General features: G+C 41.4%; 1 protein-coding gene across 4 annotated transcripts in view; it reads left to right on the forward strand.

Moving 5' to 3' along the window:
• The window catches only part of LOC110528540 (TOX high mobility group box family member 2), a 217309-nt gene that overhangs the window by 79924 nt on the left and 120291 nt on the right, over positions 1 to 17094 (forward strand). For all 4 annotated transcript variants that reach the window (XM_036984125.2, XM_036984126.2, XM_090241935.1 and 1 more), the window contains one exon: positions 10704 to 10763. In XM_036984125.2, coding sequence (XP_036840020.2) covers positions 10704 to 10763 — 60 coding nt within the window. The remainder of the gene's footprint in view (positions 1 to 10703; positions 10764 to 17094) is intronic.

A 17094-nucleotide genomic window follows, 5' to 3' on the forward strand; every position in this document is an offset into this window, starting at 1 on the left:
GTCGAGGGTTCATTATGAGCCAGTTGAGGGTTCATTATGAGCCAGTCGAGGGTTCATTATGAGCCAGTTGAGGGTTCATTATGAGCCAGTCGAGGGTTCATTATGAGCCAGTCGAGGGTGTCATTATGAGCCAGTCGAGGGTTCATTATGAGCCAGTCGAGGGTTCATTATGAGCCAGTCGAGGGTTCATTATGAGCCAGTTGAGGTGTCTTTATGAGCCAGTCGAGGGTTCATTATGAGCCAGTTGAGGGTTCATTATGAGCCAGTCGAGGGTTCATTATGAGCCAGTTGAGGGTTCATTATGAGACAGTCGAGGGTTCATTATGAGACAGTCGAGGGTTCATTATGAGCCAGTTGAGGGTTCATTATGAGCCAGTCGAGGGTTCATTATGAGCCAGTTGAGGGTTCATTATGAGCCAGTCGAGGGTTCATTATGAGCCAGTCGAGGGTTCATTATGAGCCAGTTGAGGGTTCATTATGAGCCAGTCGAGGGTTCATTATGAGCCAGTTGAGGGTTCATTATGAGCCAGTCGAGGGTTCATTATGAGCCAGTTGAGGTGTCTTTATGAGCCAGTCGAGGGTTCATTATGAGCCAGTTGAGGTGTCATTATGAGCCAGTCGAGGGTTCATTATGAGCCAGTCGAGGGTTCATTATGAGCCAGTCGAGGGTTCATTATGAGCCAGTCGAGGGTTCATTATGAGCCAGTCGAGGGTTCATTATGAGCCAGTTGAGGGTTCATTATGAGCCAGTCGAGGGTTCATTATGAGCCAGTTGAGGTGTCATTATGAGCCAGTTGAGGTGTCTTTTTGAGCCAGTCGAGGGTTCATTATGAGCCAGTCGAGGGTTCATTATGAGCCAGTCGAGGGTTCATTATGAGCCAGTTGAGGGTTCATTATGAGCCAGTCGAGGGTTCATTATGAGCCGAGCCAGTCGAGGTGTCATTATGAGCCGAGCCAGTCGAGGTGTCATTATGAGCCAGTCGAGGGTTCATGATGAGCCAGTCGAGGGTTCATTATGAGCCAGTCGAGGGTTCATTATGAGCCAGTCGAGGGTTCATTATGAGCCAGTCGAGGGTTCATTATGAGCCAGTCGAGGGTTCATTATGAGCCAGTTGAGGTGTCTTTATGAGCCGAGCCAGTCGAAGCGTCATTTAAGGAATGACCGGCCTCTCAAAAACCCTCCATGTGACTGACAAGACAGTAAAAATAGCAATAAACCTAGATTAATCATCACATCACTGATTGGAGCAATTAAGCTCATTATTCAAGAGAGAATGAGCGTCTCCCAGGGATCTATTCGACCACATGGTTAAACACAGTCTTTATGCAGCTATTTCTCCCATTTCATAGTGCTTTACAAGCACACACACAATTTGTGTTTGTCTCTCTCTCATTTTAATGTTTATCATCGGAGGGTTTTCAGCTGGTCCAATTAATTTCTTTTTCAGTCGATAAAGAAACAATTATGTTCCTCCTCAGCAGAGTTTGATGTAATGAAGACCATACTTCATCTGTATAGAGTTATGGCCTGGATAAAAGGTGGAGTAGATCTGGGTTCAAATACTATTTGAAATCTTACAAACACTCTTAGTGATTACTTTAGCCTGCCTGGGGTGCCAGATGGGCAGGGTTGCACTGTTGCAACTGTTCTATTGGTTTCATTGCACCAGGCAAGCAAATCAAGCCCAGAGTAATTATTTCAAATATACTGAACAAAAATAGCTGACCTGAAATAAAATATCCCAGAAATGTTCCATAAGTACAAAAGCTTATTTCTCTCAAATTCTGTGCACAAATGTGTTTACGTCCCTGTTAGTGAGCATTTCTCCTTTGCCAAGATAATCCATCCACCTGACAGGTGTGGCATATCAAGAAGCTGATTAAACAGCATGATCATTACACAGGTGCACTTTGTGCTGTGGACAATAAAAAGCCACTCTAAAATGTGCAGGTTTGTCACACAACACAATGCCACAGATATCTCAAATTTTGAGGGAGCAATTGTCAATCTGACTGCAGGAATGTCCAACAGAGCTGAATGTTTCTGTACCATAAGCCCCCTCTAATGTTGATTTAGAGAGTTTGGCCGTATGTCCAACCCGCATCACAACCGCAGAACATGTGTAACCATGGTCTCCACATCCGGCTTCTTCACCTGCGAGACACCCGTAGAGCTGATGAAACTATGCGTTTGCACAAAGAATTTCTTCACAAACTGTCAGAAACCGTCTCATTGAAGCGTATCTGCGTGCTCGTCATCCTCACCAGGGTCTTGACCTGACTGCAGTTTGGCATCGTAACCGACTTCAGTGGGCAAATGCTCACCTTCAATGGCCACTGGGGAAGTGTGCTCTTCATGGATAAATCACGGTTTCAACTGACGTCGTGTGGGCGAGCGATTTGCTGATGTCAACGTTGTGAACAGAGGGCCCCATGTTGGCGGTGGGGTTATAGTTTGGGCAGGTAGGCATCAGCTACAGACAACAAACACAACTGCATTTAATCGATGGAAATTTGAATGCAGAGATACCGCGACGAGATCCTGAGGCCCATTGTCAGGCCATTCATCCACCACCATCATCCCATATTTCAACATGATAATGCATGGCCCCATGTCACAAGGATTTGTACACAATTCCTGGAAGTTGAACATATCCCAGTTCTTCCATGGCCTGCATACTCACCAGACACGTCACCCATTGAGCATGTTTGGGATGTTCTGGATTGATGTATAAGACAGTGTATTCCAGTTACCACCAATATCCAGCAACTTTGCACAGCCATTGAAGAGGAGTGGGACAACATTCCACAGGCAACAATCAACAGCCTGATCAACTCTATGCGAATGAGATGTGTTGTGTTTCATGAGGCAAATGGTGGTCACACCAAATACTGACTGGTTTTCTGATCCACGCCCATACTTTTCTTTCGAGGTATCTGTGACCAACAGATGCATGTCTGTATCCCCAGTCATGTGGAATCTATAGATGGCCTGGTGAATTTATTACAATTGACTGATTTCCCTAAATGAACTGCAACTCAGTAGAATCTTTTAAATTGTTGCATGTTGCGTTTATATTTTAGTTCACTGTAGTATTTGAACCCAGATCGGAGGTGGAATGTGTATGGCATTTGAGGTTTGAATATGAACACGGACAGTCATATTTTTTATCTTTATTGGGTTCTGTCTTTGTTGAATAGGACAGGTGTTGTTGCATAGGACAAATGTTTCACACAGAGAGACACCCAGATGTGTGGCTACACATATACAGTACACATATATGCACACACACTAACACCTATAGAAGGGCAAACAGCACATACATTAGTACAAACATGCAACACACCCACACACGAACACACACAGCAGAGCAAACACACTGTAGAAGGAGCACACACGAACACACACAGCAGAGCAAACACACTGTAGAAGGAACACACACAAACACAGTCAACAAATCTATATCTGCTCAGACAACCATCCCCTCAGACCTTCAGTGGTGTCTGCCAGCCTCTGAATTCTCTAATGACCAGTGTCCTGACACAGGTATTTTGACTGCTGCCTGTTTCCATTTGCACTTAGACTGACAGGCGATCAGTCACGTATGTGTGGAAAACCACGGAATCACATTTTAGTCCCACAAAAGAGAGAGGAGAGGAGAGGAGAGGAGAGGAGATGAGAGGAGAGGAGAGGAGAGGAGAGGAGAGGAGTCTGGGCTCTCCTTTTTTCTTCGTTGCCAGTCTGTCTAAATTTAAAACATACGTGGCTACATGTATGAACTATATGATTGTGTGTATAGTGTGTACATCACAGGGAACACAGCCATCTTGTAAGCCAGGCCATTTCCTAATGGCTGCTGTACTATACATGTATGCCATTTTGAAGTACTACTATAGATTGGAATGCTCATTTGTGGCTGGGAGCTGTGTGATAGGCTGCGTTCAACTGTTGTTCCATGACCTCAATGCTGTAGTGCGCACTTCCTACATCTAACTGAAAGTGGCTTGGGTTTACGCAAACAGCTGCCTATTTATAGCCTCTCTCTTTATGTGCTTTTTAGCTCAGCAAACTGGAGGGGTTGGTGTCCAATGTGTATCAGTTGTTTGAACAATGAGCTCTATCTCTAAACCACCACCATTCTGGGTTTTATCCAAGCTTTATTTTCTCTTTCTCACCCCCTCTTTCTCTCTACCTCTCTCTCTCCCTCTCTCTCCTTCCATCTCTCCCTATCTCTCTCTCTATATATATATTTATATATCTTTCTCTCTCTATCTCACTCTCGTTCTCTCTCTCTCTCTCTCCTTCCATCTCTCCTTATCTCTCTCTTATCTCTCTATCTCTCTCTCTATATATATTTATATATCTTTCTCTCTCTCTCTCTCTCTCTCTCTCTCCTTCCATCTCTCCCTATCTCTCTCTTATCTCTCTATCTCTCTCTCTATATATATATTCATATCTCTTTCTCTCTCTATCTCACTCTCGTTCTCTCTCTCTCTCTCTCCTTCCATCTCTCCCTAGCTCTCTCTTATCTCTCTATCTCTCTCTATATATATATTTATATCTCTTTCTCTCTCTATCTCACTCTCTTTCTCTCTCTCTATCTGTCTCGCTCTTCCTCTCTGTTTTTACTTTTGCAAATGTAACCAATGTAACCATCAACTGTGTTGTGCCTAAGAGCGGCCCTTAGCCATGGTATATCGGCCATACTGTATACCACACCACCTTGTGCCTTATTGCTTAATTCTGCTGTAAAACATATGACACGTGGGTAACACGGAAAGCATCCAGGTATAATGACTTATGATGCGGTTATTGTCATGAGCATGTGTGACTCCTTTATGATGTCTGATTTTTGTGGTTATTTGTTTTATACTAATAGTCCTGCCTTTACTGATATAAATGATATTAATATTATATATTATATATATATATTAATATTATATATTATATATATATATATATATATATATATATATATATATATATATATATATATATATATATATACAGTTGAAATCAGAAGTTTATATACATTTATGTTGGAGTCATTAAAAATCATTTTTCAACCACTCCACAAATTTCTTGTTAAAAAACTATAGTTTTGGCAAGTCGGTTAGGACACGACACAAGGCAAGTCGGTTGTCATTTTTACATCATTTTTACAACAATTGTTTACAGACTATTACCAGATTATTTCACTTATAATTCACTGTGTCACAATTCCAGTGGGTCAGAAGTTTACATACACTAAGTTGACTGTGCCTTTAAACAGCTTGGAAAATTCCAGAAAATGATGTCATGGCTTTAGAAGCTTCTGATAGGCTAATTGACATAATTTGAGTCAATTGGAGGTGTACCTGTGGATGTATTTCAAGGCCTACCTTCAAACTCAGTGCCTCTTTGCTTGACATCGTGGGAAAATCAAAAGAAATCAGCCAAGACTTCAGAAAACAAATTGTAGACCTCCACAAGTCTGGTTCCTCCTTGGGAGCAATTTCCAAACACCTGAAGGTACCACGTTCATTTGTACAAACAATAGTACGCAAGTATAAACACCATGGGACCACAAAGCCGTCATACCGCTCAGGAGGGAGATCAATCCCAGAACAACAGCAAAGGACCTTGTGATGATGCTGGAGGAAACAGGTACAAAAGTATCTATATCCACAGTAAAGTTAGTCCTATATCGACATAACCTGAAAGGCCGCTCAGCAAGGAAGAAGCCACTGCTCCAAAACCACCATAAAAGAAAACAGACTACGGTTTTGCAACTTCACATGGGGACAAAGAAAGAGAAATGGAGAAATGTCCTCTGGTCTGAGGAAACAAAAATAGAACTGTTTGACCATCGTTATGTTTGGAGGAAAAAGGGGGAGGCTTGCAAGCCAAAGAACACCATCCCAACCGTGAGGGTGGCAGCATCATGTTGTGGGGGTGCTTTGCTGCAGAAGGGACTGGTGCACTTCACAAAATAGATGGCATCATGAGTAGGAACATTATGTGGATATATTGAAGCAACATCTAAAGACATCAAGCTTGGTCGCAAATTGGTCTTCTAAATAGACAATGACCCCGAGCATACTTCCAAAGTTGTGGCAAAATGGCTTAAGGACAACAAAGTCAAGGTATTGGAGTGGCCATCACAAAGCCCTGACCTCAATTGTATAGAAAATGTGTGGGCAGAACTGAAAAAGTGTGTGTGAGCAAGGAGGCCTACAAACCTGACTCAGTTACACCAGCTCTGTCAGGAGGAATGGACCAAAATTCACCCAACTTATTGTGGGAAGCTTGTGGAAGGCTACCCAAAACATTTGACCCAAGTAAAACAATGTAAAGGCAATGCTACCAAATACTAATTGAGTGTATGTATACTTCTGACCCACTGGGAATGTGATGAAAGAAATAAAAGCTGAAGTAAATCATTCTCTCTACTATAATTCTGACATTTCAGATTCTTAAAATAAAGTGGTGATCCTATTTGACCTAAAACAGGGATTTTTTTTACTAGGATTAAACATCAGGAATTGTGAAAAACTGAGTTTACATTTACTTGGCTAAGGTGTATGTAAAGTTCCAACTTCAAATGTATATACACAGTATGATAGATAGAGTATCTCCAGTTGCTCTGAGAAGATTCGTGTCATGTGTGAAAACACCAATAACCTCTCACTGACACCATTCACTTCCTGATTGAGAACTCAGACGTGCTCATGGCATGTTCTCCTTTCTTCCCGATGGAAGAAATTGATTTAATTTTCCTTGTTGTATGCAACCATCATACATTGACTGTGGCCCACAAACGAATGGTTCCATCAAGGAGAAATCATGATGCTGAAAGCACCAAGTCTATCTAACGGATGAATTTGAGAGTGATAGAAGTACTGTGACAAATAATATAATTATTTATGTCATCTCGTCACACACAGTAACATTGGTAGGTTTGACAGTGGCGGTACTTAAGGTATGTGACATGGCAAATGGAACGACACTGGAATATGTGGACTGTTAAGCCCATTGCATAAATTTCCCAATCCTACTGTCAGTATACCAGTTTAGGCTATATCAGTAAAGCCTACTGTCAGTATACCAGTTTAGGCTATATCAGTAAAGCCTACTGTCAGTATACCAGTTTAGGCTATATCAGTAAAGCCTACTGTCAGTATACCAGTTTAGGCTATATCAGTAAAGCCTACTGACAGCATACCAGTTTAGGCTATATCAGTAAAGCCTACTGTCAGTATACCAGTTTAGGCTATATCAGTAAAGCCTAATGACAGCATACCAGTTTAGGCTATATCAGTAAAGCCTACTGTCAGTATACCAGTTTAGGCTATATCAGTAAAGCCTACTGTCAGTATACCAGTTTAGGCTATATCAGTAAAGCCTACTGTCAGTATACCAGTTTAGGCTATATCAGTAAAGCCTAATGACAGCATACCAGTTTAGGCTATATCAGTAAAGCCTACTGTCAGTATACCAGTTTAGGCTATATCAGTAAAGCCTACTGTCAGTATACCAGTTTAGGCTATATCAGTAAAGCCTACTGTCAGTATACCAGTTTAGGCTATATCAGTAAAGCCTACTGTCAGTATACCAGTTTAGGCTATATCAGTAAAGCCTACTGTCAGTTTACCAGTTTAGGCTATATCAGTAAAGCCTACTGTCAGTATACCAGTTTAGGCTATATCAGTAAAGCCTACTGTCAGTATACCAGTTTAGGCTATATCAGTAAAGCCTACTGTCAGTATACCAGTTTAGGCTATATCAGTAAAGCCTACTGTCAGTATACCAGTTTAGGCTATATCAGTAAAGCCTACTGTCAGTATACCAGTATAGGCTATATCAGTAAAGCCTACTGTCAGTATACCAGTTTAGGCTATATCAGTAAAGCCTACTGTCAGTATACCAGTTTAGGCTATATCAGTAAAGTCTACTGTCAGTATACCAGTTTAGGCTATATCAGTAAAGCCTACTGTCAGTATACCAGTTTAGGCTATATCAGTAAAGCCTACTGTCAGTATACCAGTTTAGGCTATATCAGTAAAGCCTACTGTCAGTATACCAGTTTAGGCTATATCAGTAAAGCCTACTGACAGCATACCAGTTTAGGCTATATCAGTAAAGCCTACTGTCAGTATACCAGTTTAGGCTATATCAGTAAAGCCTAATGACAGCATACCAGTTTAGGCTATATCAGTAAAGCCTACTGTCAGTATACCAGTTTAGGCTATATCAGTAAAGCCTACTGTCAGTATACCAGTTTAGGCTATATCAGTAAAGCCTACTGTCAGTATACCAGTTTAGGCTATATCAGTAAAGCCTAATGACAGCATACCAGTTTAGGCTATATCAGTAAAGCCTACTGTCAGTATACCAGTTTAGGCTATATCAGTAAAGCCTACTGTCAGTATACCAGTTTAGGCTATATCAGTAAAGCCTACTGTCAGTATACCAGTTTAGGCTATATCAGTAAAGCCTACTGTCAGTATACCAGTTTAGGCTATATCAGTAAAGCCTACTGTCAGTTTACCAGTTTAGGCTATATCAGTAAAGCCTACTGTCAGTATACCAGTTTAGGCTATATCAGTAAAGCCTACTGTCAGTATACCAGTTTAGGCTATATCAGTAAAGCCTACTGTCAGTATACCAGTTTAGGCTATATCAGTAAAGCCTACTGTCAGTATACCAGTTTAGGCTATATCAGTAAAGCCTACTGTCAGTATACCAGTATAGGCTATATCAGTAAAGCCTACTGTCAGTATACCAGTTTAGGCTATATCAGTAAAGCCTACTGTCAGTATACCAGTTTAGGCTATATCAGTAAAGTCTACTGTCAGTATACCAGTTTAGGCTATATCAGTAAAGCCTATTGACAGTATACTAGTTTAGGCTATATCATTAAAAATACTGTCAGTATACCAGTTTAGGCTATATCAGTAAAGCCTACTGACAGTATACCGGTTTAGGCTATATCAGTAAAGCCTACTGTCAGTATACCAGTTTAGGTTATATCAGTAAAGAATACTGTCAGTATACCAGTTTAGGCTATATCAGTAAAGCCTACTGACAGTATACCAGTTTAGGCTATATCAGTAAGAATCATTTTTTGTATCTCTACACTTTGGTATCAATTCTACAGGTTCAAAGGCTTAACTGTGGCTAATATCCTTATGAAAAGGCTTGTTGTTTTTCAGCATCAATACAGTATGTTCATTACAGTACACTACCCTACAGTTCTGATCCAACTCATGTCAATGTGAAGACCTTACTGTACAGCCGTTGAGGCTCTGCAGGCCCTGTTGGCTGACTTCTCCTCGTATATTTTGCATTCTCATAAACGCAGAGTGCCAACTAGTGGCAGACAGAACAGAGAGGCCTCTGGGAGGTGTGAGGCATGCCAAGCCACAGCCTCTGGCTGTGACCCGAGTGTTAATTACTGCAACAGCGAGAACAGACACCATCAGCCCCAGCCAACCCCCCAGCCAACCCCCTAGCCAATCCCCCAGCCAAACCCCCAGCCAACCCCTCTCGCCCTCCCCAACCCAACCAACCACACCCACCACCCACCATCCCCCTTTGCTCAGGGGCACACTCCCATTCGCCCACCCCAGCCCTGGCCCCGACCCCGGTCCAATGGAGGGTTGGCCTGCTTGTCTCATGGCTTCTCTCTGGCAGGCCTTTTTTTCTCTGGTGGAGTGTGAAAGTGCTAATGGGCCATTGTGACCTCTTGGCCTCCGTAGGGCCCTCTGGCTGGCGCTCTGTGTTTTGTTGTGCTTGCGCTGGTGTGATGAGCGCTCCGGCGTATCCCTCCCCGTTGACACCTCGTGTGACACATTGCAGACCAAGTCACAGCCGAGTCAGACACAAACACACATACACACACATGCATACATATATAGTGTATGCATGCACGCACGCGCGCGTGCGCGCACACACACACACACACACACGCACACACACACACACACACACACACACACACACACACACACACACACACACACACACACACACACACACACACACACACTGGGACACTGCAAGCAAGCGGAGCAGTGTGAGTTTCACTAGTCTGACTGGTCTAATTATATGGGGCTCTAATGAACTGTAATTACTGACGTCCATGAGAGCCACTAAGCCAGTGTGGTTTAAAGGCAACTACTACGGAGTAATTGAACTCGTTCAGACTGTTTCTATGTACTGACTGGTTTTTTCTTTGAGCTGACTACAGGTTCAAAGGCTTAACTGTGGCTAATATCCTTATGGAAAGGCTTGTTGTTTTTCAGCATCAATACAGTATGTTCATTACAGTACACTACCCTACAGTTCTGATCCAACTCATGTCAATGTGAGGACCTTACTGTACAGCCGTTGAGGCTCTGCAGGCCCTGTTGGCTGACTTCTCCTCGTATATTTTGCATTCTCATAAACACAGAGTGCCAACTAGTGGCCTGCTTGTCTCATGGCTTCATGGCAAAATGTAGATAAATTCAGTTTTTTCCCCTAGAAATTCTATTTGGAGGATTCTCGGTGTCCTGCCTATTCCCTCCTGATTCTGGGATTTCGGGAAAACCTGGGAATTTATTGAAAGTTCACGGAATGCTAGTGCATTCCTAGTGCTGACTGTTTTTTTATGTGTTGACTGTTTATTCTATTCGCTGACTGATTTGTCCCCCCGTTGTTTCTCTGTTTCTCCCCCCAGTTTGATGGTGACAACATGTACATGAATGAAAATAACCAGGAGTTTCTCTCCCCAAATCAGGTGAGTCCAACATTTTGTTTTTTGTTGATGGAACACCTGCTTCCTTGACTAGAACAAGCCCAGACATTCCTATAATTTGATAAGGTCTCACGGTGGACTGTAAACAAAGCTGATGTCCTACATTCAGGGTAGTGGAATCCTAGCACCAAGGTCCAGATTACTGCTGTTTTTTGTTCCATAGCTGGAAGTGAATTCATTTATGCATGTCATTGATTGGCCAGAGATTCCACTCACATTCTGTGGTATTCAGACTTGAGATCATAACGCTTAACTTACATTTTCACGTTGTCTCCCAATGACATAAAATAAGGATTAAGTCTGAGTTGCACATGCTGAGTTGCATCTCAACTCTGAATTGGCCAGAATTGGCCTCTGATTAGAGGGGAAGAATGAAAACATAACCAGTAGTGCTGTTGACCCTGAGTACTGGATTTGAGAAAAGGGGCTCAACAAAATGAGTTCCAATGAGAATCATGAGAAAATAGGACTGAATGCATGAACGTGTGTATTGTAGTACAATGCAGTAAAACACATGGGTTGCCATAAGGTTGGGTTTGAGCTGGGGGATTTGTTGAATTTCATTGTAATGCCTCGCTTCCATACAAAGCAGGGGGAAGCACTTGTCCTTGTCAATTTAAATGCTTTGAGCTGGCCAAAAAATATCAATTATATCACTCTGCAGTGTTGTTCTAATTTATAAAGAGATTAGATATTTTAGTTGGGGATATTTCAGTCAAGTGAGGTGTATCAGTACAGGATATTTCAGTCAATTGAAGTGTATCAGTAAGGGATATTTCAGTCTATTGAAGTGTTTCAGTAAGGGATATTTCAGTCAATTTAGGTGTATCATCAGTAAGGGATATTTCAGTCTAATGAGGAACCGTGTGTTAACTGCCTGTTCATGGGCAGAACGACAGATTTGTACCTTGTCAGCTCAGGGGTTTGAACTTGCAACCTTCCAGTTACTAGCCCAGCGCTCTAACCACTAGGCTACCCTGCCTATCTGAGGTGTTTTAGTAAGGGATATTTCAGTCTAATGAGGTGTATCAGTAAGGGATATTTCAGTCTAATGAGGTGTTTCAGTAAGGGATATTTCAGTCTAATGAGGTGTTTCAGTAAGGGATATTTCAGTCTAATGAGGTGTTTCAGTAAGGGATATTTCAGTCTAGTGACATACACAGACAGATAGGGAGGGAGTATAAGAGACAGAGAATGGAGGAGAGGAGGGAGAGTGAGAGGGCTGAGAGAGAACTTAGCTTTCCTCTGTGTTGTACTACTATATTTGCTCAACGTCAAGGTCTACTCATTTGAAAAACTGTCTTCCTCTAGTTTCCACATGACCAGGTTCCCCCACCCCTTCTGTCTGACAGCTAAACTCAGGGGGAGCCTTTAGGGGGACGCACAGGGGGAGACTTTAGGGATGTGCACACTCTCATACTATAGAAGTTCATCATATAGAACCTACCTATTATTATTAAAAATCACAATCCTCTCCTTTTTTGGCTTCAACTTCTCTTCAACTTCTCTACCCTCAATCTGTTCCTTATCCGTTTTGATGTTCCCGTGTAACCTTTTATACCCCCCCCCCCTTGCATTGAACACCATTTGAGTCAGTGATTCTAGGAGGGAAAAGAACCCGACACCGCCAAACTGTCTGAAAGTGTCTAGATCAGCAGCTCACTGTAATGTCAGTACCATACAGTGGGGCAAAAAAGTATTTAGTCAGCCACCAATTGTGCAAGTTCTCCCACTTAAAAAGATGAGAGAGGCCTGTAATTTTCATCATAGGTACACTTCATCTATGACAGACTGGTATTTTGGCCCATTCCTCCATGCAGATCTCCTCTAGAGCAGTGATGTTTTGGGGCTGTTGCTGGGCAACACGGACTTTCAACTCCCTCCAAAGATTTTCTATGGGGTTGAGGTCTGGAGACTGGCTAGGCCACTCCAGGACCTTGAAATACTTCTAACGAAGCCACTCATTCGTTGCTCGGGTGGTGTGTTTGTGATCATAGTCATGCTGAAAGAGCCAGCCACATTTCATCTTCAATGCCCTTGCTGATGGAAGGAGGTTTTCACTCAAAATCTCACGATACATGGCCCCATTCATTCTTTCCTTTACACGGATCAGTCGTCCTGGTCCCTTTGCAGAAAAACAGCCCCAAAGCATGATGTTTCCACCCCCATGCTTCACAGTAGGTATGGTGTTCTTTGGATGCAACTCAGCATTCTTTGTCCTCCAAACACGACGAGTTTTTACCAAAAAGTTATATTTTGGTTTCATCTGATCATATGACATTCTACCAATCTTCTTCTGGATCATCCAAATGCTCTCTAGCAAACTTCAAACAGGCCTGGACATGTACTGACTGGCTTAAGCAGGGGGACACGTCTGGCACTGCAGGATTTGAGTCCCTGGCGGCGTAGTGTGTTACTGATGGTAGGCTTTGTTACTTTGGTCCCAGCTCTCTGCAGGTCATTCACTAGGTCCCCCCGTGTGGTTCTGGGGTTTTTGCTCACCGTTCTTGTGATCATTTTGACCCCACGGGGTGAGATCTTGCGTGGAGCCCCAGATCGAGGGAGATTATCAGTGGTCTTGTATGTCTTCCATTGCCTGATAATTGCTCTACAATGTGATTTTCAGGATTTTTTTTCTAATTTTGTCTGTCATAGTTGAAGTGTACATATGATGAAAATTACAGGCCTCTCTCAGCTTTTTAAGTGGGAGAACTTGCACAATTGGTGGCTGACTAAATAATTTTTTGCCCCACTGTATCTATGGCTAATCAGGCACAGTAATCTCCACTACACTGCCTGCAGTAGTGGTTTCACTTCCATCGCTCTGAGGAGTCATAAAGGAATGGGGTCAACTCTTCTGCTTGTCCACTGTTCCCATGCTCATCCACCAGACCCTAGTTAGCTGAGAGCATCGCTCTCTCTCCCAGTTAGTACTCTCAATTTCAATTTCAATTTAAGGGCTTTATTGGTATGTGCAACATATGTTAACATTGCCAAAGCAAGTGAAGTGAACTAGATAATAAACAAAAGTGAAATAAACAGTAAACATTACACACACACAACATTTCCAAAAGAATAAAGACATTACAAATGTCATATTATGTGCAAATAGTTGAAGTACAAAAGTGAAAATAAATGAACATAAATATCAGTTGTATTTCTAATGGTGTTTGTTCTTCACTGGTTGCCCTTTTCTTGTGGCAATAGGTCACAAATCTTGCTGCTGTGATGGCATACTGTGGTATTTCACCCAACAGATATGGGAGTTTATCAAAAAATGGGTTTGTTTTCAAATTCTTTGTGCATCTGTGTAATCTGAGGGAAATGTGTGTTTCTAATATGGTCATACATTTGGCAGGAGGTTAGGAAGTGCAGCTCAGTTTCCACCTCATTTTGTGGGCAGTGCGCACATAGCATGTCTTCTCTTGAGAGCCAGGTCGGCCTACAGCGGCCTTTGTCAATAGCAAGGCTATGTTCACTCAGTCTGTACATAGTCAAAGCTTTCCTTAGGGGACTCTTCTTCAGGTTCGTCTCTCTGTAGGTGATGACTTTGTTAAGGAATTTTTGGGAATCGCTTCCTTTTAGGTGGTTGTAGAATTGAACCTCTACAGGATCGGTGTCCCCCCCGACTAGCATGACGTTGTAAGTAACCAGAACATTTTCCAGGACATGGACATGCCTTATATGGTCAGAAAGCTTAAATTCTAATGGCACTGTCCAATTTACAGTAGCTACTACAGTGAAGAAATACAATGCTACTGTTTGAGGAGAGTGTACAACAACAAAAAACGTATCACGGCAACTGGTTTAATACATTCACCTCTGAAGGTAAATAATGTACTTACATTCAGTAATCTTGCTCTGATTTGTCATCCTGAGGGCCGAAGAGATAAAACGTAGTATCGTTTTATTTGATAAAATCAACTTTTATATTCAGATGTAGGAACTGGGTTCTACAGTTTGAATCCTTGTTGTGTCTTCCCCCCCCCCCCCCCCCCAATCTAAATTTGTGTAAAGGTTAGTGTCTTTTCTGTAGGGAAGCTAGTTATCTATCATTTATGACATTCCTGGGAGTGTTTAAACTTCCATTTTTTATTACCATGTTCCCTATAGTTTTGTATTTGAAAATTAATCAGTTGACCAATTTGGCACATTTGGGCAGACTTGATACAACATTTTGAACAGTAATGCGCCTAGACTCTAGACTCAAAATTGTGCCTAGACTCCTAAGCAATATAATGGCCTTTCGCTTGCATTTCAAAGATGATGGAAAAAAAAAATTTGAAAACGCATGTTTTTTTCTTTGTTTGATCTTTTGTAGATTTGGATAATTAGCAGGTATCGGCCTAATTCTGCTCTGCATTCATTATTTAGTGTTTTACGTTGTACACAATATGTTTTTGCAGAATTCTGCATGAGGAGTCTCAATTTAGTGTTTATCCCATTTTGTGAATTGCTGGTTGGTGAGCGAGCCACAGACCTCACAACCATAAAGAGCAATGGGTTCTATAACGGATTCAAGTATGTTTAGCCAGATCCTAATTGGTATGTCGAATTTTATGTTCCTTTTTATGGCATAGAATGCCCTTCTTGCCTTGTCTCTCAGCTCGTTCACAGCTTTGTGGAAGTTACCTGTGGCACTGATGTTTAGGCCGAGGTATGTATAGTTTTTTGTTTGCTCTAGGGCAACGGTGTCTAGACGGAATTTGTGGTCCTGGAAACTTATTTTTGTCTTACTAAGACTAAGACAGAATCTGTGCTCTCTCTCTCTCTCTCTCTCTCTCTCTCTCTCTCTCTCTCTCTCTCTCTCTCTCTCTCTCTCTCTCTCTCTCATTCTTACTCTGTATCCATCTCTGCTTTCTTTCTTTCTTTCTTTCTTTCTTTCTTTCTTTCTTTCTTTCTTTCTTTCTTAGCTCTCTCTCTCTTCTGTTCTTTTCTCTTCTCTCTCCCTCTCTCTGGTGACAGTCAGAACAGGGCTGATTAAAAGACAAGGTCAGGCTTCTGGCCAGGCCTCAACAAGCCGTTTGTCTGCCCGGGATCACTCGCAATTGTCTTGGCAACAGTGTACATAACGAGTGACGAACGGAGAGTCTCCCTTTGCCCCGGTGTCTCCCGGCATCGGATCGATACGGCCCCAAGCCGGCAACATGGGCTGAGTCCCAAATAGCACCTTATTTCCTATACAGATGCACTGGTCAAAAGTAGTGCGCTATACAAGGAATAGGGTGTCATTTGGGATGTAGCTCTGACATGACAACCCTCCCTTGATACCTCTAGACTGGACTAAATGCCTGCGAGCTTGACTTCTATTGTAGCTCGCTCCTGGAGGGCCCAGAGAGTGCTCTTTCTCTCTTTCTCAGTGGACATTGAGTTGAAGACTCTTGCACTGAACTGAATAGAACTAGATATGATGAAAATAAGCCATTTCAGGCAGAGATACCATTGCAAATCTGTATTAAAAGCCCACTCTAATATTTGCAGCTGGTTTTGTTTTATCATTTACATGTTTTATACAGCCACTGATTCTTGACACTGTATATATCATATAGCCAATGATTCTAAATACACTATATATTTTATAGCCACTGATTCTAAATACTGTATATATTATGTAGTCACTGATTCTAAATACTGTATATATTATATAGCCAATGATTCTAAATACTGTATATTATATAGCCAATGATTCTAAATACTGTATATTATATAGCCAATGATTCTTGACACTGTATATTTCATATAGCCAATGATTCTAAATACACTATATATTTTATAGCCACTGATTCTAAATACTGTATATATTATATAGCCAATGATTCTAAATACTGTATATATTATATAGCCAATGATTCTTCATACTGTATATATTATATAGCCACTGATTCTAAATACTGTATATATTATATAGCCACTGATTCTAAATACACTATATATTATATAGCCACTGATTCTTCATACTGTATATATTATATAGCCAATGATTATAAATACTGTATATATTATATAGCCACTGATTCTTCATACTGTATATATTATATAGCCACTGATTCTTCATACTGTATATATTATAAAGCCACTGATTCTTCATACTGTATATATTATATAGTCACTGATTCTAAATACTGTATATATTATATAGCCACTGATTGTAAATGCTGTATATATTATATAGCCACTGATTCTTCATACTGTATATATTATATAGCCACTGATTCTAAATACACTAAATATTATATAGCCACTGATTTGAAATGCTGTATATATTATATAGTCACTGATTCTTCATACTGTATATATTATATAACCAATGATT

Source organism: Oncorhynchus mykiss, chromosome 7 (genome assembly GCF_057628025.1).
Source record: "Oncorhynchus mykiss isolate SJ-2025 chromosome 7, ASM5762802v1, whole genome shotgun sequence".
NCBI lineage: Eukaryota > Metazoa > Chordata > Actinopteri > Salmoniformes > Salmonidae > Oncorhynchus > Oncorhynchus mykiss.